The sequence below is a fragment of the Aegilops tauschii genome, chromosome 1 (genome assembly GCF_002575655.3).
Source record: "Aegilops tauschii subsp. strangulata cultivar AL8/78 chromosome 1, Aet v6.0, whole genome shotgun sequence".
In the NCBI taxonomy this organism is placed as follows: Eukaryota; Viridiplantae; Streptophyta; class Magnoliopsida; order Poales; family Poaceae; genus Aegilops; species Aegilops tauschii.
In genome coordinates this window covers 87,747,398-87,771,085 of record NC_053035.3, presented here as the reverse complement: position 1 = coordinate 87,771,085, position 23,688 = coordinate 87,747,398, and the positions used below count along the sequence as shown (strand labels likewise).

At 46.3% G+C, this 23,688-nt stretch overlaps 1 protein-coding gene across 1 annotated transcript; it reads right to left on the bottom strand.

Annotated features, from left to right (window-relative positions):
• Nucleotides 1-7,171: 7,171 nt before the first annotated feature.
• LOC109752810 (peroxidase N) lies at nucleotides 7,172-8,968 on the bottom strand. The gene is made up of 4 exons (XM_020311733.3): nucleotides 8,665-8,968; nucleotides 8,395-8,577; nucleotides 8,139-8,304; nucleotides 7,172-7,849 (listed from the first exon to the last, which is right to left on the bottom strand). Exons 1-4 carry the CDS (start codon nucleotides 8,887-8,889, stop codon nucleotides 7,428-7,430), a joined length of 996 nt encoding a protein of 331 aa, XP_020167322.1. The 5' UTR covers nucleotides 8,890-8,968; the 3' UTR covers nucleotides 7,172-7,427.
• Between the last annotated feature and the right edge of the window lie 14,720 nt (nucleotides 8,969-23,688).

Sequence of the window (23,688 nt, the reverse complement as noted above, 5' to 3'; positions counted from 1 at the left end):
GGGAACAAGTACGTCGATTCTAATGGCGCACCTCCCCTTGGTGCGCCATAAGTACGTCGATTCTAATGGCGCACCTCCCCCTGGTGCGCCATTAGAATTTTGTTTTACTTACTAGCCCGACTGGTCAGGTTATATTCCACCTAACCCTATCTCCATTAGAACACGCCCACTAGCCCGACTGGTCAGCACGCAGCACACACACTAGGAGGTCCTGGGTTCAATTCCCAGGCTCCCCAATTTTTATTTTTATGCATTTAAAATGCTGTTTGATATTTATTTGTGTTTAAATATGTTCAAACTTGTTTAAATCATAACAGTAATATATTTTTATAAAAACAGTAATGATTTTTTAAAAAATATCTTCAAATTTGTTATTTGAAAATATAATCAAATTTGCTTTTTTTTGCAAATTTAGTTGCATTCATTTGTGACGGTGGAGCGGGCCGGGGAGGGTGCGGGGGAGAGGGTGCGGGGGGTCGTCGGCGACGGCGGTGGAGCGGGGGAGGGTGCGGTGGGTCGTCGGCGGCGGTGGAGTGGGGGAGGGTGCGGGGGGTCGGCGGCGGCGGCCGGTGGAGCGGGGGAGATGGTGCCCATGAAATACAATCGAGAAATGAAGGCTACAATTTAAACACAATCGATCTTAGCTAGCTATCTGTTCACAATCTTCTTGCCCTTATTTTTTGTAAATGGAGTTCTTCTCTTGAACGGACGTCCTTTTGGTAGGGTGGTTCTGCTTCTTCTTGTGGTGTATGCTAATACTTCATCGTCGTCGTCATGTTCCATCTTCGGGTCGCCGTACTTGTCGAAGTCTTGCTCATTGGCGACTCCATCCATTCCGATGATCTTCCTTTTGCCTCTCCTCACGACAACACGACTGGGCTTTGATGGGTCGGTAATGAAGAAGCATTGGTCCACTTGGGAAGCCAGTACCCATGGCTCATTTTTCGCGGTGACATCCGCGCCTGCGGTCTTGGATTTGGCTTCGGGTATAACCATGGTGGTGAAATACCGGTCTTCTTTTATGACGCTCTTGGCCCATCTGACACGGAACATCAGGACCTTCTCTCCAGCGTAGCTCAGCTCCCAGATCTCCTCGATCCTTCCGTAGTATCTATCCTTGTCGTTACCGGTGTAGGATTCCATCGTTACCCCGGAGTTCTGATAACCATCGCTCTTCATGTCCTTGTCCTCGGTGTAGAATGTGTAGCCGTTGATATCGTACGCCTCATACGTCATCAGGTTGTGCTCGGCGCCCTGTGACAAGGCGAATATGAGTTGTTCTTCCGCGGAAGAATCCTCATGTAAAGGGTACGACAGAAGCTTCTGCTTGAACCAACGCATGAAACATGAGTTGTGCTCTTTGATTATATCTCTGTCTGTCCTCTGTTGGCCTCGGTCATTGTACGTCTTCTCAATATACGTTTTGTGCTCTACCACTCAAGGATCGACCACGTCTATGTGTTGTAGCGCGACTAGGTTTGCTCTTTCAAAGTCGGCGAGTCGACCATCGAAGTCGACATGCATTTCGCGGCGACCCTCACGGTGACCCCATCCAGCGAGCCTGCCGAGGTGCCTGTTGACGGGCAGACCAACGGGGTTCTCGATGCCTAGATAATTCGTGCAGTAGGAGATGCACTCTTCGGTCAGAAAGCCCCTGGCTATGCTTCCCTCTGGACGTGACATGTTGCGAACGTATCCTTTGATGACACCATTCATCCTTTCGAACGGCATCATGCTGTGCAGGAACGTCGGCCCGAGTTGGATGATATCCTCCACGATATGGACCAGCAGATGCACCATAACGTCGAAGAATGCGGGAGGGAAGTACATCTCAAGCTCGCATAGTATCACCACGATCTCTTCCTGTAGCCTTCTGAGTTGCCTCACGCCAACCGACTTCCGAGAGATGACGTCGAAAAAGTTGCATAGGCCAAATAGCGTTTCACGGACGTGCGCGTCCATGATCCCACGGATTGCAACTGGAAGTATCTGTGTCATCAGCATGTGACAGTCGTGAGACTTCATCCCGCTGAACTTCTGCTTCACTGAGTCTAGGTATCTGATTATCTTCCCCGCGTAACCGTAAGGAAGTTTTACTCCTACGAGGCAGGTGAAAAACTGATCGATCTCCTCCTGACTTAGAGTGAAGCACGCGGGAGGGAAGTCATTTCCGGTCTTCTTGGCCATTTTGCCTTTGCGACGACTTTCCGTGTCCTGCTTCGCCTCATCATCATCATCATCATTAGCGTGAAGCTCCTCCCTGATGCCCATTGATTTCAAGTCTGCCCTTGCTTTCGGCCCATCTTTGGTCCTCTCTGGCATGTTGAGCAGGGTACCAAGCAGACTCTCGCACACGTTCTTCGTGATATGCATGACATCAAGGCTGTGAGGCACACGGTGGATCTTCCAGTACGACAAGTCCCAGAAAACAGACCTCGTTTTCCATACCTTCAGCAGTGGCTCTGGCGCCTTTCGCTTCTTTCCCGGCTCTGGCGCCTTTTGCTTCTTTCCCGGCAGTGGGCAATCTTTCCAATTTTTCAACAGCTCGTCTATTTCCTCGCCGCTCCTCGTACGCGGGCGTCTTCGGGGTTCGGTTTCACCATCGAACAGATCCTTGCGTTTCCTCCACGGGTCATCGTCGCGAAGCCACCTTCGATGTCCCATGAACACGGTTTTCGAAGACCCGGGATCTCTATCTAGCTGGCGATACGTTGTGTCATCCATGCACCTGACACATCCAGAAAATCCGTGGACCACCTGCCCCGCGAGATATCCAAAACCGAGATAGTCGTGCACCGTCGTGAGCAGTGCGGCTCTCATAGGGAAATATTCTTTCTCTGTGGCGTCCCACGTATTGGCTGGCGTTTTCCACAGCGTGTCTAGCTCCTCTTCCAGTAGCCCCAGATACAGATTGATGTCGTTCCCTGGTTGTTTCGGCCCTTCAATTAGCATACTCATGTGAATGTACTTCCTCTTCATGCACAACCAGGGGGAAGGTTGTACATCCACACAAACACAGGCCAGGTGCTATATGTGCTTCTCTGGCTGCCAAACGGATTGACTCCATCGGTGCTCGCGCCCAGCACGATGTTCCTTGGATCGTTCCCAAATTCTGGGTGTTCGAAGTTCAACGCTTGCCACTGGCTCCCATCCTTAGGGTGACTCAGCATCTTGTCTTTTTTATTTATCTCCGGATCATTTGCGTCATCTTCTTGCTTCTTCTCCTCCCTATACGCGTGCCAACGCAGGAGCTTTGCTACCTTAGGGTCCGCAAAATACCGTTGCAGACGAGGAGTGATCGGAAAGTACCACACCACTTTTCGAGGAGCTTTCTTCCTCTTCTTGTATCGAGTGACGCCGCACACTGGACATATGGTAGACTCCGTGTGCTCGTCCCGATAAATGATGCAATTGTTCATGCACACATGGTATTTCACGTGCGGTAAATCCAGAGGACACACGATTTTCTTCGCCTCCTCGAAACTGGTCGGGCACTTGTTCCCCTTGGGAAGACGTTCGTGCCAGAATGACATGTTCTCGTCGAAGCATGCATCGGTCATTTTGTGCTTTACCTTCATCTCCAGAGCCAAGAGCGTTACTTTCAGGCGGGTATCCTCGGGCCTGCATCCTTCATACAATGGAGTAACCGCGTCTATCTCCAGTTGATCCAGCTTGGCTTTCTCTCGGGCGGCAGCTCTTGCGTTATCCGTCTGCTTGAGAAGCAGCTCTTGAATATGAGGGTCCTGCACCCAGCCCATCGATGGTCCATCGTCGTCTGCTCCGCCGGCATCTTCATCTTCATGATCATGCCCTTCGTCTGCTCCCGCATCTTCCTCATCATCATGTCCGGCATCTTCTACATGATGACTGTGTACAGCATCACCGTCGTGATCATGTCCTGGAGATTCTTCGTCTTCTCGCCCGCCCGAGCCGCGGTGGTTGTCTTGCTGCCCATCCTCATTTCTTGCCCGACCCCCATGGACGACTTCATAGTCATCTTCATCACCTTGCCACCGATAGCCATCCATGAAACCACGCAAGAGCAGGTGGTCCCGCACCTGCCCGGAATCCGGGTCCGCAATAAGGCTCTTCAGCTTGCATCTTCGACACGGACATCTTATCTCCGTCTCGTTCTTTTCAAGCATCTCGGCCTTCGCGGAGCTCAAAAACCTATTCACGATGCCTTCGGTCATCGTGCGGACCATGGTCACCTGCGGGGTAGAACAAAACGATATTTTAGAACCAAGAAAAAATTTGGCATGACTTTCCCTAAAAATAGGACCAAAAAGAATGCATAGTGCCAAAATTCTCGCCGAAACGGAAATGAATCAACATTCCGGCAAAATATTGGCAACTATCGCATTTCAAATACCGGTACCTGCAAACACAAACATATATGCAACACCACAAACATACATAGATCTAGCTAGGACATAAAAAGTGCATGTGCACGTTGTTGGAGGGAGAACAACATAAAGATAGCTTCCCCCTTACTTACCTATCAAAAAAAGGGGCTTTAACCACGTAATTTGGATGAATTTATGGTGCAAATGAGGTGAGGAGGAGGAGGCAACCGAGACAAGCTTGGAGGAGGGAGGAGAGAATGAAGTGGGGAAAGTGAGTGGGTAGGTGTGGTTGTCCAAAATATCTAGCTCGTCCCAGGTTACTAATGGCGCACCACCACATAATGCGCCATTAGAAACCCTGGTTACTAATGGCGCACCTGCTGGTGGTGCGCCATTAGTAGTTTTGCAAAAAACACTAATGGCGCACGGGGGAGCAGTGCGCCATTACTAGCTTAAACTAGTAATGGCGCACCAGTGCGCCATTAGTAGTTTTGCAAAAAAGTAAAAAATAAAAAATATATTTTAGTGGCGCACTATGTTGCTGGTGCGCCATTACTAGTTACAACTAGTAATGGCGCACTATGTCCTGGTGCGCCATTAGTATGTCTGGCAAAATAAAAAAATTGTTACTAATGGCGCACTGTGTGTCTGGTGCGCCATTAGTGTATTTCACACTAATGGCGCACCAGCACAAGGTGCGCCACCGCTACATAGCAATGGCGCACCACATGTCTGGTGCGCCATTAGTGGCCATTCCATCTATAGCCCTTTTCCTAGTAGTGCGCGTGCCGTCGCCACGCCTCCTCGCCGCCCGTGCGCCCGAGCTTCGCGGCTGGACGACCACCCGTAGCAGCGAGGAACTCGCCTGCCGCTGCGAGCAGAAGATGCGACGGCGGTGCGACCATGTGGGATCCACCGCCGTCGTGGCCATCGTCAGCCCGACCCAGCTCGTTGTAGCCAACGCGGCGACTCCCGTGCCGTCCTTTCCCGCGCCGGTGTCTCTATTGCCCTCTCCGTCGACCACAAGGTACGCGTATGCTCTCGTCAGGAATTTGCTCTGCCTCTGGGTCCCGATCCGAGCCAACTTGACTTGTACGCGCGCAGGGGATGGCTACCTGAAGCCGTTCGTGACGGCGGAGCCGGAGGTGACTGTGATGGAGCGCAGTGACGCCGACGAGTGCCTGATACTGGCCTCTGGCCAGCGACGGGCTATGGGACGTGGTGACCAACGAGATGGCATGCAACGTGGCCAGGGCGTGCTTCCGGAGCAACGGCCCGCCGGAGCCGGCCGCATCGCAGGCGCAGCCGAGCGGCGAGGCCAGGACGAGCGAGGGGGTGAGCAAGGCGGAGTCCGACGCGGCCATGCTGCCAGCGTGGTGGTGGCGGTGCGGTGGAGTGGGGGAGATGAGAGAGGTTGCACATGGGGAAAAAGAGACATGAGTGCTGGGTGGGGGGGGGGGGGGTGGGGGGGCGGCTGGAAAAATTATCCTCCCCAATGCAAAAATTCTACCGGGGCAACCCAGGAGGCCGAAAAAACGCGTTCTTGGGGGCACAACGGCTAGAGATGTTCTAATATGTACTCCTACAGATGCATTTACAATGTTCATTTTACAGACGTAGATGCAGTGTTTTCGCGCCGGCCCCTTTCACGCAGATTGGATGCGTGTGCCCGGTGCACGACATCATCACATGAGACAACACTAACCAGATAAGCTCCCTCCCACGTACCTTTCCTGCTGTTCCCAACAAGGAAATGTCCACATGTGCTAAATCACGCAGGAGTACTCTATTTCCTGCTATCCGGATATTGAGTGCGTGGGTATACATGCACTACGCTCAGGAATATCAGAAGAAAAAATCTTGACGAACCAGCCAGCCACCACTCTAGCACATGGAGACACTGTTCATAAAGAAAAGGATCGAGACGCCTAGTTCTTGGAATAGTCAGGAATATCCTGCTTGAATCTATCGGCAGGCGCCAGCCGCCAGGCTTACACACCTTTCATGTTATCTCTACTCCAGCTCAGCTTTTGTCTGATGTGGTACGGAAATGAGTGGCGGCCAAGATAACATTAGTTCACATACTCTTATACGCGCATCTGCAAGCGGTAAAGAAAAAAGTTATAGAGGGAGTACCTTACTAAATACCAAAAATAAAGTAAAATCTGATGAACCAAAATCTTATAATTCAACCTTGGATAGTTAGTAGGACAGTGGTATCCCTAGCTCACTACGGTTTAAGTCCCGATGCTCGCGTTTATTCTGAATTTATTTAAAAATTTCAGGCGATGCGCGTTCAGTGGGAGAAGATGTTCCTGTTGACTATGAGGCGCCTACGGTGACTTCATAAAATCTCAAGATGATATACCGGCTCAGTCTCTCGAAGGTGTTCATAGGGGTAGGATGTGCGTAGGTCCATTCATAGGGATGAGTGTACACGCGTATATATGAGCGCTTGCGTCTGTACTGTGTTAAAAAAATAATACCAAATGAAAATGGTTTGGTTGATACGCTATGTGGAGGTGGTTATGCAAGAGACATCGGTCATATTCCTGCCATCATTTTCATCACATGTGTATGGGAAATACTAATACTATGGCAACCTACTCATGATTGGTTGTAGCTAGTTAATAATTCCCTTGTCCACACGGCCATGATCAGCAGCACGCAAGACAAGTCAAACTGTAGAGACAGTTAAGATCAACCGCATGATGTGACAAAATTGAATGGAGTCAAATCAATCAACGTGGCCATCAGTCCATTGATTGTTCATCAGCTCGCACTCAAACCAGGATCATAATCAGACCATTATGAAATGCGAAGAATCATATATTTGATCTTTTTTTCGAGCATTTAACATATTAATATTACACACAACAACACATTTCATTGACTATATTTAATTCCAAGATCATCTAGCAGCTGATGAAGTAACACCCAGTGTGTTCTACTGGCTAGCACCAGTGCACAGGTGCCTGGGATTGAATCCTCACTCCTGCTTTATTAACCAGTCAGCTAGTTCTTCCTCTACCCGTTCATCTTTCACCTAGCTAGCAGATGATGAGCTCTGCTCGCTGTTGCTCATTTTTTATTGGGAACCCTGCAGTTGCAGCGGATCTCGCCGGCGGATCCCGCTGGCAACGGTATGCTCCCCATCTTCACCATGGACGCGCCGAAGTCCGAGAAGAACTGCTCGCCGTCGTCGCTGTACGTCTGCACCAACGCCTTTGTGGTGCTGGCGACGACGTCCTCGTCGGCGGAGAAGAGGCCCTGGTCAGAGGTCAGGAGGCCCTTCTTGCTAAGCAGGTTGTGGTAGTACTGCTTGTCGAACACATCCCCGGAGCTCACGTCCAGCGCGGTGGTCTGGTTGCCGTCGCCGCCGGTGCAGAGCTTCTGCAGGTCGGCGGCCATGGTGGCGTCCAGCGTCGGGTCGGCCGAGCTCTTGGTGGACGTCAGCCGGTCGCTGAACAGCACGCACCGGGCTCGCCCGATCGTGTGGGCACCTGTCGGTTTTCACGTTGAGAATTTAGGGCATGCATGTGTTCTTTCACAAAAATATAGAGTTATTCGTTCTGCACTCCATTCAACAAGATCAGGTCAAGTGTATGATAATTGGCCTAAGAAAATTTTGTGACAGTTAGCATGTGAGGAGTGAAGTTTCAGAACTAGTAGTAGCTTCTACTCTGAGTTAAGCATGTCCACACTGTCACAATTTCATTTTCATGGATGTAGCACAGAATTTAATTCTAGTTGAGGTAGTTAGTTTTGTGATTACTATGGCCACACTGTTACCTGACAGGACCACAACGTCTTTCGTGTCGAGGCCGACATCGGCAAACTTCTGTACGATGGAGCTGATCGGTTCGAACGGCGAGGGCAGGCCGTTGTCAGCTCCTGTCTGATTCGCCTTCAGACCGTCCCTTCTCCCCAGAAGAACATCATAGTAAGGCCCTCCACTCTGAAAACAATCAGTACATAGTTACTCAATACTTTGTATCACCAGCTGAATGATTCTGACAGAATGGAGAGCGAGACGAAACATGCTCACAAAGAGTACTCCATAGCCAGCTGCAATGGCCACAATGTCAGCACAGGACACCACCCCAGGGCACATGTTTTCGAGGTCGGCCTTGATTGCATCGATGACCTCGTACCCTCTGACAGAGTTCTGGTTGGGTAGTGCAAATTTCTCGCCGTCGGTGCCATCCAACAAGATTGAACCATCACACCCCTGCATACAATGCAACAATTTTTTTGAGTAACTGCAGCACAGTAGTAAATGTACGACAACATAAAGTTTAGAAGAAAGTTGAGGTACATTGACAAAGCAGTCATGGAAATGGAGCCTGAGCAGGGAGGCTCCCATCCTGGGCTCTTCCCTCATGGCAGAAAACACTTGCTGCTGGACGACATCATACACACCGGGGCATGTCCAGTCGTAGAAATCGCTGGTTAACTCATCGCACCTTGCGCCTCGGGTTACGAGGCACAGCACAAGAACTGAGCACACCAGGAGCAACCTGCTGCGGTGAGAGTACTCCATGTCTCAACACTTACAGTCTCACTTACTAGCTACACTGTCTTTGAGACTTGGACTGCCTGCATAGTTCATGGTCCCTTGGGTTGCTCTTATAGATGGTTAAAGTGGTGAATATTGGTTCCCGGTACGACAAGTCATCACGAGAGTGGTGCGGCTGCGCATGCACCGATCTTCTCCTGTTAACAAACATTTTTTTGTGCCAAAACAGCACATTCTGAAAATGGCAATTGGCTGCCATGGTGGAGTCACTAGTGTGAGGTGCTGCACTTAGCATGCTTCCGTTGCCTTTTTGTCTCAAGTCCAAGGTGTAGTGGTCTAGTGGAGACCCAACCATAGGAAATTGTAATGTATTGCAAGCAGTTTCGTGTGCCGATTGGGCCGCCTGCATTATCCCGCTCGATGATGCAGAGCCTGGTGGTAATAAAATCGCTCTCTCATGCAGAAAAAAAAATGGTTTGGTCTGGTGATTCAGAAGAGGTTTTCAACGATAGCTGAGTTGCAAATGGTGCCGTCAAGTGCCTCTCCATTTACAGGGGATTACACAGTTCAGTGAATGTGATAGTGCTTCAAGTCAAACTAAATATAGATCAGTTTCTTTAGTCATGGTGCTATCCATATAGACTAGCATTACGGATTTACAGTACGAAACTCGGACACGGATTTAGGTACGTAAGAAGTTAGTTTTGGAGAACATGAGGAAGAACCGAATGAAATTAGAACTAATTAAAACGTAGTGCAAGTTTTTTGAGGATTAATTAATTTCTGATCCTTTAGTGTCTCAGTTTGTTGTTTAGTACCGACCCTGTGAGACTTGTCAATTCATGATTTTACACAAAATAATTCAAACTGCACGATATTTAGACCTTTTGGAGCTTGTGGGTAAAAGAAAAAAAAGGCCTTTTGGAGCTTGATATATAGCCTGCAAGTATCTGTATGTTGCTGGTGTTTAACACTTGAGAACCAACTTATTCATTATTTGTAGAGACAATAGAAAACACTGATTAATTGCTTGTATGACTATCTATATTGAGGCAAAATACTTGGTTGCGACCATCTTAGGATCGAATACCAATGAAAGCAAGGCACACATTGAATTCCACACAACTTCTTTAAAAATTAACATTTTAAAGGAATTCATGCTCCGATCTTGTACAGTTGATCAAATAATTTAATGAAAAAAAACTCCAGCATTGGAATATCTTCGAGTATATAGAACGTTTTCTTAAAAAAACTGACCGGTATTGCCTATTCACAGTTTGAGTCATCCCGTGCGCCTCTCCTATGCTACACGGCAGCCCTCGGCCTCTTTCCTCGCAGAGTCCTTCTCTTGTTGATCTCCCTTCGATTCACTCCCGCCGGACAAAACCGACAGCCAAGATGACGGATGTTCTTTTTGAATATCAAAATAGAGTCCGGCAAATAGCCGTGAATGTGATATTTTAACACCACCACCCCGCTCCAGACCAATTACATACAGGTCCTAAATTGGGCATAACAAGCCAAATCTTGCCCCACCTAAGGTCGAAAGTAGATGGTTTTTGGGGTCTGGTTGCGGTGTATGGTGCGACACAGCCTAAGTTCAAACTTGAGTTCCTTGCAGATCTGGTGAGGACTTGCAGGGATGAGAGGTTGCCCATCTTGGTTGGCGGTGATTTCAATATTATTAGGTGGAAAGAGGAAAAGAACAATGATAATTTCGATGGGAGATGGTCATTTATATTTAATACTATCATTGAGAGTCTGGACCTAAGAGAGATTGATCTCACTGGCATAAAATATACTTGGGCAAACAACTTAGAAAATCCAATGTATGAGAAGTTGGATCGAGTTCTAGCCAGCATAGAATGGGAACAGAAGTTTCCTCTCGTAACGATGAGTGCGTTACAGAGGGGACTATCAGAACGTACTCCTATCCTTGTTGACTCGTGGGAAGCGAGCCACGTAGGCAACAAGAACATCTTCCCTTTCGAATTACCGTTGGTTCAAAAGGGAAAGGTTCCTAGATTTGATTGCCAGGGAATGGGCTAAAGAAAATCGAGGTTTGTCGAATATTGAAAGATGGCAATATAAGATTAGACACTTGTGAAAGTTCTTACGGGCTGGGCAAAAAATGGAATTGGCATTTACAAATTGGATAAAGAAAGACATCTTAACATTATTAATGACTTAGACTTAAAAGCCGAAGTCAATGTGCTTGGCACGATGGATCGTAGGACTAAGAGGGAGGTTGAAGAGAAGTTACAGAAGCTTCTCAGAGAAGAAGAGATGAAATGGGATCTCAGAGCAAAAGTTCAGCAAGTGATAAAAGGAGATAATTATACCTAATTTTTCATATGATTGCGAATGGAAAACACAGGAAGAGGAGAATTATTCAGTTAGAACAAGATGAGGGTACAATTTAGGACACAAGAACCTAAAATTGTACATCACAAGGCTCTACACAAAACTCTTTGGGGTGTCGGAGGAGAATTTTGTGTCGCTCGATGAGCATATAATTGGAGATTTGCCGCAGTTGGCGACTGACGAGAAGGAGATTCTGTCGGCACCATTTTCAGAGAAGGAGATTTTTTAGGCGATAGCGCAAATGAGAATAATAAGGCATCGGAACCGAATGCTTTCCAGCTGAATTTTTACAAGAGTTGTTGAGAAATCATCACAGGTGATCTGTTACCATGTTTCATGATTTGTTTAATGATCAACTACAATTATTCCATCTTAACGTTGTAACTATGACGTTGTTACCAAACAAGAAGGTGGGAGTTCACGTTGAGCAGTTTAGACCAATATGTCTACTTAATGTGAGCTTTAAGATTTTTACAAAAGTTGGTACTAATAGACTCACATAGATTATGCATACTGTGGTGCAGCCAACTCAGACGACGTTCATGCCGGACCGTCATATCCTGGAGGGTGTTGTCGTTCTTCACAAAACCTTGCACGAAATTCACTCGAAGAAACTAGATGGAGTTGTCTTCAAAGTGGACTTCGAGAAGGCATACGATAAGGTTAAATGGCCATTTTTGCAGCAGGCCTTGCGTATGAAGGGTTTTGATGTGGCCCGGAGGAGGCAGGTAGAATCCTTTGTACAAAAAGGCAACGTTGGAATAAAGGTTAATGACGACATAGGTCATTATTTCTCAACGCAGAAGGGATTGAGGCAGGGGGGTCCAATGTCTCCAATCATGTTTAAAATTGTGGCTGATATGTTGGCAGTCCTAATTGGTTGAGCCAAACAGGACGGTCAGGTGGGTGGGCTTATCCCTCATCTTTTGGATGGCGGGGTTTCCATTCTTTAGTACACTGATGACACTATTATTTTCATGGAACATGATTTGGCAAAGGCTAGGAATATGAAACTGCTTGTGTGTCTCTTCGAACAACTGTCTGGTTTGAAAATCAATTTCAACAAGAGTGAACTGTTCTATTTTGGAAGCGCCAAGGAAGAGCGGGAAAAATATAAACAGTTGTTTGGGTGTGAGTTGGGTTCTCTTCCATTTAGATATCGAGAATACCAATTCATCACCAAAAACTTACCAGCAAAGAATGGAAGTGCATAGATGATCGATTTGAGAAAAACCTCAGCTGCTGGAAAGGCAAGCTTATGTTTTATGGGAGTCGGCTAATCCTAATAAACTCCGTGCTTACAACTATGTTTATGTTCCTATTGTCTTTCTTTGAAGTACTTGTGGGGGTATAGAAAAGATTGGACTTTTATTGATCATGTTTTTTCTGGCGGAGCGATGAGACTAAATCAAAATATAGATTGGTAAAATGGGATATAATATGTAGGCCGAAGGAACAAGGGGGCTTAGGGATAGAAAACCTTGAGGTAGAACAGATGCCTACTTAGTAAATGATTGTACACACTTTTTGTTGAGGACGACGGCATATGGATACAATTATTGTGTAACAAGTATCGACACTCCAAGACCCTTACACAAGTAAGGGCGCGGCCGATTGATTCATGTTTTTGGAAGGGGCTAATGCGGACAAAGGTAGTCGTTTTCAATAGGAGCAAATTCATTGTTGGGAACGGCAATTCAAATAGGTTTTGGGCAGATACATAGCTAGGGGACACGCCCCTGGCCATACATTATCCAACCCTTTATAATATTGTACTCCTGAGCCCCTTCCAATTGTAAATAGGCATTCATTAGTACAATTCTAGAATCAGTTTCCTTAAAATATTCACTTCAGAAGGTCCCTAGTGAGGGAGAGATGGGATATATGGCTACATCTTGTGCGCAGGTTGATGAGTCACATACACTACAGTCAAAACTTTCGGTGCCAGTGGTATTCTCATAGAAGTCTATGTATACAGGCTTGATAGACTCTGGTCCAATCCCAAAGTCACTACACGTTTGGAAAATCAAGATGCCCTTAAAGATAAAAGTTTTTATGTGCTTCGTCCACAAAGAAGTGGTCTTGACTAACCTGGCAAAATGTAATTAGGAGGGTAGTAAACGGTGATGTTTCTGTGATAAGAATCAATCCAACATATATTTCTAGACTGTCTACTAGCCCAGCTACTCTGGCCCACAATGCATGTGGCCTTCAATGTAGGTTCACCGCCGGATACTATAACCACTCTATTTGGGACTTAGATAAATGGGGTAGAGCCTAAATTTGCAGTGCATATTTGAGTCGGGGTTGTTGGGGATCGTAGCAGAATTTTAAAATTTTCTACGCATCACCAAGATCAATCTATGGAGTATACTAGCAATGAGGGGAAAGGAGTGCATCTACATACCCTTGTAGATTGCGAGCGGAAGCGTTCAAGTGAACGGGGTTGATGGAGTCGTACTCGCCATGATCCAAATCACCGATGACCGAGTGCCGAACGGACGGCACCTCCGCGTTCAACACACGTACGGAGCAGCGACGTCTCCTCCTTCTTGATCCAGCAAGGGGGAAGGAGAGGTTGATGGAGATCCAGCAGCACGACGGCGTGGTGGTGGAAGTAGCGGGGTTCCCGGCAGGGCTTCGCCAAGCACAAACGAGAGAGAGAGGTGTCACGGGAGGGAGAGGGAGGCGCCAGGGGCTAGGGTACAGCAGCCCTCCCTCCCCCCCCCTTTATATAGGCCCCCTTGGGGGGCGCCGGCCCCTGGGATCCCATCTACAGGGGGCGGCGGCCAAGGGGGGGAAACTTCCCCCCCAAGCCAGGTGGGGCGCCCCCCACCCCTAGGGTTTCCAACCCTAGGCGCAGGGGGAGGCCCATGGGGGGCGCACTAGCCCACTAGGGGCTGGTTCCCCTCCCACTTCAGTCCATGGGGCCCTCCGGGATAGGTGGCCCCACCCGGTGGACCCCCGGGACCCTTCCGGTGGTCCCGGTACAATACCGATAACCCCCAAAACTTTCCCGGTGGCCGAAACTGGACTTCCTATATATAATTCTTCACCTCCGGACCATTCCGGAACTCCTCGTGACTTCCGGGATCTCATCCGGGACTCCGAACAACTTTCGGGTTTCCGCATACTAATATCTCTACAACCCTAGCGTCACCGAACCTTAAGTGTGTAGACCCTACGGGTTCGGGAGACATGCAGACAAGACCGAGACGCCTCTCCGGTCAATAACCAACAGAGGGATCTGGATACCCATGTTGGCTCCCACATGCTACACGATGATCTCATCGGATGAACCACGATGTCGAGGATTCAATCAATCCCGTATACAATTCCCTTTGTCAATCGGTACGTTACTTGCCCGAGATTCGATCATCGGTATCCCAATACCTTGTTCAATCTCGTTACCGGCAAGTCACTTTACTCGTACTGTAATGCATGATCCCGTGACTAACTCCTTAGTCACATTGAGCTCATTATGATGATGCATTACCGAGTGGGCCCAGAGATACCTCTTTGTCATACGGAGTAACAAATCCCAGTCTCGATCCGTGCCAACTCAACAGACACTTTCGGAGATACCCGTAGTGCACCTTTATAGTCACCCAGTTACGTTGTGACGTTTGGCACACCCAAAGCACTCCTACGGTATCCGGAAGTTGCACGATCTCATGGTCTAAGGAAATGATACTTGACATTGGAAAAGCTCTAGCAAACGAACTACACGATCTTTTGTGCTATGCTTAGGATTGGGTCTTGTCCATCACATCATTCTCCTAATGATGTGATCCCGTTATCAATGACATCCAATGTCCATAGTCAGGAAACCATGACTATCTGTTGATCAACGAGCTAGTCAACTAGAGGCTTACTAGGGACACGTTGTGATCTATCTATTTACACATGTATTACGATTTTCAGATAACACAATTATAGCATGAACAATAGACAATTATCATGAACAAGGAAATATAATAATAACCATTTATTATTGCCTCTAGGGCATATTTCCAACAGTCTCCCACTTGCACTAGAGTCAATAATCTAGTTACATTGTGATGAATCAAACGCCCATAGAGTTCTGGTGTTGATCATGTTTTGCTCTAGGGAGAGGTTTAGTCAACGGATCTGCTACATTCAGGTCCGTATGTACTTTACAAATATCTATGTCTCCATTTTGAACACTTTCACGAATGGAGTTGAAGCGACGCTTGATATGCCTGGTCTTCCTGTGAAACCTGGGCTCCTTGGCAAGGGCAATAGCTCCAGTGTTGTCACAGAAGAGAGTCATCGGGCCCGACGCATTGGGAATCACCCCTAGGTCGGTAATGAACTCCTTCATCCAGATTGCTTCTTGCGCTACCTCTGAGGCCGCCATGTACTCCGCTTCACATGTAGATCCCGCCACGACGCTTTGCTTGCAACTGCACCAGCTTACTGCCCCTCCATTCAAAATATACACGTATTCGGTTTGTGACTTCGAGTCATCCAGATCTGTGTCGAAGCTAGCGTCGACGTAACCCTTTACGACGAGCTCTTCGTCACCTCCATAAACGGGAAACATATCTTAGTCATCGGGATATTCTTGACCGCTGTCCAGCGTTCCATGCCGGGATTACTTTGGTACCTTCCTACCAAACTTACGGCAAGGTTTACATCAGGTCTGGTACACAGCATGACATACATAATAGACCCTATGGCCGAGGCATAGGGGATGACACTCATCTTTTCTCTATCTTCTGCCGTGGTCGGGCATTGAGCCGTGCTCAATTGCACACCTTGCAATACAGGCAAGAACCCCTTCTTGGACTGATCCATATTGAACTTCTTCAATATCTTGTCAAGGTACGTACTCTGTGAAAGACCAATGAGGCGTCTTGATCTATCTCTATAGATCTTGATGCCTAATATATAAGCAGCTTCTCCAAGGTCCTTCATTGAAAAACACTTATTCAAATAGGCCTTTATACTTTCCAAGAATTATATATCATTTCCCATCAATAGTATGTCATCCACATATAATAAGAGAAATGCTACAGAGCTCCCACTCACTTTCTTGTAAACACAGGCTTCTCCATAAGTCTGTGTAAACCCAAACGCTTTGATCATCTCATCAAATCGAATGTTCCAACTCCGAGATGCTTGCACCAGCCCATAGATGGAGCGATGGAGCTTGCATACCTTGTTAGCATTCTTAGGATCGACAAAACCTTCCGGCTGCATCATATACAATTCTTCCTTAAGAAAGCCGTTAAGGAATGCCGTTTTGACGTCCATTTGCCATATCTCATAATCATAGAATGCGGCAATTGCTAACATGATTCGGACGGACTTCAGCTTCGCTACGGGTGAGAAAGTCTCATCGTAGTCAACCCCTTGAACTTGTCGATAACCCTTAGCAACAAGTCGAGCCTTATAGATGGTCACGTTACCATCCGCGTCTGTCTTCTTCTTCAAGATTCATTTATTTTCTATGGCTCGCCGATCATCGGGCAAGTCAGTCAAAGTCCATACTTCGTTTTCATGCATGGATCCTATCTCGGATTTCATGGCTTCTAGCCATTTGTCGGAATCCGGGCCCGCCATCGCTTCTTCATAGTTCGAAGGTTCACCGTTGTCTAACAACATGATTTCCAGGACAGGGTTGCCGTACCACTCTGGTGCGGAACGTGTCCTTGTGGACCTATGAAGTTCAGCAGTAACTTGATCCGAAGCTTCATGATCATCATCATTAACTTCCTCCCCAGTCGGTGTAGGCACCACAGGAACATCTTCCCGCGCTGCGCTACTCTCCGGTTCGGAAGGGGTGACTATCACCTCATGAAGTTCCACTTTCCTCCCACTTAATTCTTTCGAGAGAAACTCTTTCTCCAGAAAGGCCCCGTTCTTGGCAACAAAGATCTTGCCTTCGGATCTGAGGTAGAAGGTATACCCAATGGTTTCCTTAGGGTATCCTATGAAGACGCATTTTTCTGACTTGGGTTCGAGCTTTTCAGGTTGAAGTTTCTTGACATAAGCATCGCATCCCCAAACTTTTAGAAACGACAGCTTAGGTTTCTTCCCAAACCATAATTCATACGGTGTCGTCTCAACGGATTTTGACGGAGCCCTATTTAAAGTGAATGCGGCAGTCTATAAAGCATAGCCCCAAAATGAGAGCGGTAGATCGGTAAGAGACATCATAGATCGCACCATATCCAATAGAGTGCGATTACGACGTTCGGACACACCGTTTCGCTGAGGTGTTCCAGGCGGCGTGAGTTGTGAAACGATTCCACATTTCTTTAAGTGCGTACCAAATTCGTGACTTAAATATTCTCCACCACGATCTGATCGTAAGAACTTTATTTTCCTGTCACGTTGATTCTCAACCTCACTCTGAAATTCCTTGAACTTTTCAAAGGTTTCAGACTTGTGTTTCATTAGGTAGACATACCCATATCTACTTAAGTCATCAGTGAGAGTGAGAACATAACGATATCCTCCGCGAGCCTCAACACTCATTGGACCGCACACATCGGTATGTATGATTTCCAATAAGTTGGTTGCTCGCTCCATTGTTCCGGAGAACGGAGTCTTGGTCATCTTACCCATGAGGCATGGTTCACACGTGTCAAATGATTCATAATCAAGAGACTCCAAAAGTCCATTTGCATGGAGCTTCTTCATGCGCTTGACACCAATGTGACCAAGGCGGCAGTGCCACAAGTATGTGGGACTATCGTTATCAACTTTACATCTTTTGGTATTCACACTATGAATATGTGTAACATCACGTTCGAGATTCATTAAGAATAAACCATTGACCAGCGGGGCATGACCATAAAACATATCTCTCATATAAATAGAACAACCATTATTCTCGGATTTAAATGAGTAGCCATCTCGAATTAAACGAGATCCAGATACAATGTTCATGCTCAAAGCTGGCACTAAATAAAAATTATTGAGGTTTAAAACTAATCCCGTAGGTAAATGTAGAGGCAGCGTGCCAACGGCGATCATCGACCTTGGAACCATTCCCGACGCGCATCGTCACCTCGTCCTTTGCCAGTCTCCGCTTATTCCGCAGTTCCTGTTTTGAGTTACAAATATGAGCAACCGCACCGGTATCAAATACCCAGGAGCTACTACGAGTACTCGTAAGGTACACATCAATTACATGTATATCACATATACCTTTGGTGTTGCCGGCCTTCTTGTCCGCTAAGTATTTCGGGCAGTTCCGCTTCCAGTGACCATTTCCCTTGCAATAAAAGCACTCAGTCTCAGGCTTGGGTCCATACTTTGACTTCTTCCCGGCAACTGGCTTACCGGTCGCGGCAACTCCCTTGCCGTCCTTCTTGAAGTTCTTCTTACCCTTGCCTTTCTTGAACTTAGTGGTTTTATTCACCATCAACACTTGATGTTCCTTTTTGATCTCCACCTCTGCTGATTTCAGCATTGAATATACCTCGGGAATGGTCTTTTCCATCCCCTGCATATTGAAGTTCATCACAAAGCTCTTGTAGCTCGGTGGTCCCGGTACAATACCGATAACCCCCGAAACTTTCCCGGTGGCCGAAACTGGACTTCCTATATATAATTCTTCACCTCCGGACCATTCCGGAACTCCTCGTGACTTCCGGGATCTCATCCGGGACTCCGAACAACTTTCGGGTTTCCGCATACTAATATCTCTACAACCCTAGCGTCACCGAACCTTAAGTGTGTAGACCCTACGGGTTCGGGAGACATGCAGACATGACCGAGACGCCTCTCCAGTCAATAACCAACAGTGGGATCTGGATACCCATGTTGGCTCCCACATGCTACACGATGATCTCATCGGATGAACCACGATGTCGAGGATTCAATCAATCCCGTATACAATTCCCTTTGTCAATCGGTACGTTACTTGCCCGAGATTCGATCGTCGGTATCCCAATACCTTGTTCAATCTCGTTACCGGCAAGTCACTTTACTCGTACCGTAATGCATGATCCCGTGACTAACTCCTTAGTCACATTGAGCTCATTATGATGATGCATTACCGAGTGGGCCCAGAGATACCTCTCCGTCATACGGAGTGACAAATCCCAGTCTCGATCCGTGCCAACTCAACAGACACTTTCGGAGATACCCGTAGTGCACCTTTATAGTCACCCAGTTACGTTGTGACGTTTGGCACACCCAAAGCACTCCTACGGTATCCGGAAGTTGCACGATCTCATGGTCTAAGGAAATGATACTTGACATTGGAAAAGCTCTAGCAAACGAACTACACGATCTTTTGTGCTATGCTTAGGATTGGGTCTTGTCCATCACATCATTCTCCTAATGATGTGATCCCGTTATCAATGACATCCAATGTCCATAGTCAGGAAACCATGACTATCTGTTGATCAACGAGCTAGTCAACTAGAGGCTTACTAGGGACACATTGTGGTCTATCTATTCACACATGTATTACGATTTCCGGATAACACAATTATAGCATGAACAATAGACAATTATCATGAACAAGGAAATATAATAATAACCATTTATTATTGCCTCTAGGGCATATTTCCAACAGGGGTGTGCGCATTACTTTGGACCATATGAAACTGTCGGAATGACGCGATTTTTAACAAACAAAACATTACGAATCTTCGAAGGTAATCTACAGAGCAACTGGATGAATCTGTACATGGTTGTTACTCAGCCGTGCGGAAGTCAATGAGCATATGGCTTATGGGTGCAACCGTTGGGAGATGGTAGCACGAGATATGTACAACTAGTTTGGATGGCGGTCAAATAATAGAATAGATGTATAGTCATTTACTCTTTTTTGACCGGTTGTGACTTCGAGTTATCCTTTTGTTTAACTCATAATGAGTTTTTGTATCGTACTACATATTTGATGGACTATTTAGTTAATAAGACTGGCTGCATGCATCGTTTTGATGTAGAGGCCGGGGATAATCCTTCTTTTTCAAAAAATAAACTAGGGCATAGAAGCGGCGTTCTGTCCATCCTACTTCGTATTCAAAATTGGATAAATTGTTCTGACTGGGTTATAGTGGGGTTAGTTTAATTTCTATTGGCTTATCACTTGCGTGGGACGTCGTGTTGCATCCCGGCATGCCATAGAGAGGACATTTTTCATCTATGGTCCTTTTTTATCGTTTAACTCAAATGTGGACTTAGGTACGCATAAGAGCATCTCTAGGTCTGTCCCAATCCTTTAATCCCCTAAAAATTTAAGGATTGGTTATTATTTTTTGCACCAAGCCCTTCCCCCAAAAAGTCATATCCTCAAAAACTTAAATTAGTCCACAAAATCATCACAAACACACATTTATAGTAGATTCGTTGAATAATAAGACAATAGAAAACAAAAGTAGCTTAATTAAATACTACACTGAGCTCAAAAGAACTAAAATGGACTAAATTGAGGTGATTTACTCCTCACCGGGGGCGAGATCTATCACGACCGCACCAGAGCCGTCGGCCTCATGCTCACTGGCGGCTGGGCAAATCCACAACATGCGAAAACATATTGTGGAGCACAGGCTCATGGGCACCCCCTTATTTAGCCATCCAATTTTGCATGCGATTCGTGCAAGAACTTTTTTTTTGTTTCCCCCATATAGTTCAACATATGAACTTCAAACTTTTTAGCACAACAAAACATTCTAACAAGAATGTGGGAAAAAAGTTTCAGATTTTTTCATACATCGTAAATACTAAAATAAGATTTTTTTTTATTAAATAAATCCCATTTTCTTTGTTTTTGTTGGACCAAAAAATCTGAAAAATTTATCCCACATTCTACTAAGAATGTTTTGTTGTCCTGGAAAGTTTGAAGTTCATATGTTGTTTTATTTTGAAGAAACAAAAAAAAAGTTTCATGTACCAAGTTAGTTGTCTACTACGGATCTTAAAACAACATTGAAGGGTAAGGATTTTTTCTTTCGAAAAGGGGGTTCTCCCCGGCCTCTGCATCAGAGTGATGCATACGGCCATCTTATTAACAAAATAAAAGGTTTCAACAAGGTTCCAAAATCTCCAACTGAAAAGTAATCAAAAGGCAGCTCACACAGAGCTAAAGAGGCACAGACTAGCCAAGATAATATGCCACAACCGGCTGGCTAAAGATAGATAGGTAAACTAATTGCCTATCCTATTACATGACCGTCATCCAAACCGGTTGAAGATATCCCGAGCTACCATCTCCCAGCGGATAGATCCAGTAACCAAATGCTCCCTGGCCTCCGTCGGAGTGAGTAGCGACCATGAATGGATCACGGCCGTGGCTCGGAAAATAACCTGCCAAAAGTGAATACATGATGTTCTGTTAACAACCAAATCATTTCTGCAAGTCCAGATAGTCCACAATAGAGCGCAAACTCCAACACGAATATGTCTCGCTAATTCAGGCTCGATCCTAGTGAGCCATGTCCCAAATAACGTAGTGACAGAATTCGGTGGAGTAATATTAAAAGCAATGTGAACCGTCCGCCAAAGTGCTCTGGCAAACGGGCAATCAAAAAAGAGATGCTTAATCGTCTCGTCCCGATCACAGAAGCTACACCTCGTAGGTCCTGTCCAATTACGCTTAATCAAGTTATCCTTGGTTAAAATAACCTGTTTATGGACAAACCACATAAACACTTTTATTTTCAAAGGAACTTTGACAGCCCAAACATGCTTGGAGGTAGGAATGGAGCTCGAATTAATTACATCAATATACATTGATTTAACCGTGAATACTCCAGACCTAGTCAGCTTCCAGCGTAATTCATCGGGTTGTTGAGTAAGATGGACATCCATTAGTCTCCGAACAAGACGGAGCCAAGCTTCCCAACGATTGCCCACTAACGACCGTCTGAACTGAATATTAAGGGGGATGGATTGAAACACCGTAGCAACGAACACCTCACGTCGTTGAACAATGCGATACAAAGACGGATATTGAATGGCCAAGGGTGTCTCGCCGAGCCAAGTATCCTCCCAGAAGCGTGTATTGGCACCGTTGCCAATAACAACCTTTGTCCTATTAAGCAGAGATTGTTTGACTTTCATCAGGCCTTTCCAGAAAGGCGAGTCAGTCGGCCTGACTGTGACCTGGGACAAGGACTTTGTCTGAAGGTACTTGCTGCGAAGGATTTGGGCCCACATGGCCTCAGTCTCAAAAGAAAGCTTCCACAGCCACTTGCTAAGAAGGCATATGTTCTTAACTTTGAGATTCTCAATACCAAGACCCCCTTGGTCTTTCGATCTACAGATGATATCCCATTTTGCAAGTCTGTATTTTCTTTTTAGATCATCACCCTGCCAAAAGAAACGCGATCGATAAAAGTCCAGTCTTTTCCTAACACCAACTGGGACTTGAAAGAACGATAAGAGAAACATAGGCATACTCGTGAGCACCGAATTAATCAAAATTAATCGGCCTCCATATGACATGAGCTTGCCCTTCCAGCAACTCAGTTTCTTCTCGAACCGGTCTTCGATGCACTTCCATTCTCTATTGGTCAGCTTTCTATGGTGGATTGGAATACCTAGGTAAGAGAAAGGTAACTCCCCCAAGTCGCACCCAAACAATTGCCTATAAGCCTCCTGTTCGTCTTTGGCTCTACCAAAGCAAAACAGCTCGCTCTTATGAAAGTTAATCTTTAACCCGGTCAATTGTTCGAAAAGGCATAACACCAGCTTCATATTTCTCGCCTTGGTCAGGTCATGCTCCATAAAGATGATTGTATCATCAGCGTACTGAAGGATGGATACACCTCCATCAACCAGATGAGGTACCAAACCACCCACTTGACCATTCTCCTTAGCCCTCCCTATCAAGATGGCTAACATATCAACCACAATGTTAAAGAAGATAGGGGACATCGGATCTCCTTGTCTTAGGCCTTTATGTGTCTGGAAGTAATGACCAATATCGTCATTCACTTTAATTCCCACACTCCCTTTTTGCGTAAATGATTCAACCTGGCGTCGCCAGGCTTCATCAAAACCTTTCATACGCAATGCCTGTTGGAGAAATGGCCATTTAACCTTATCGTACGCTTTCTCGAAATCCACCTTAAAAATGACGCCATCTAGCTTCTTGGAATGGATTTCATGGAGTGTTTCATGAAGGACGACCACCTCTTCAAGGATGTTTCTGTCCGGCATGAAAGCAGTTTGGGAGTGCTGCACCACAGAATGCGCAATCTGTGTGAGCCTATTAGTCCCGACCTTGGTGAATATTTTAAAACTAACATTGAGAAGGCAGATCGGCCTGAACTGCTCAATTCTCACAGCATCCGTCTTCTTAGGGAGCAGTGTGATAGTTCCAAAATTCAAGTGAAATAATTGAAGCTGTCCAGAGAACAGATCATGAAACATAGGTAACAAGTCCCCCTTAATAATATGCCAGCACTTCTTGTAGAACTCCACCGGAAATCCATCCGGTCCGGGAGCTTTATTATTTTTCAACTG

Bases quoted from the DNA above. Each gene is read 5' to 3' on its own strand.
- LOC109752810 (XM_020311733.3), bottom strand. From the start codon at position 8,889: ATGGAGTACTCTCACCGCAGCAGGTTGCTCCTGGTGTGCTCAGTTCTT. The intron at 8,578-8,664 runs GTACCTCAACTT...CATTGTATGCAG, and splicing joins TCCATGACTGCTTTGTCAAT to GGGTGTGATGGTTCAATCTT. The intron at 7,850-8,138 runs GTAACAGTGTGG...GAAAACCGACAG, and splicing joins AGACGTTGTGGTCCTGTCAG to GTGCCCACACGATCGGGCGA.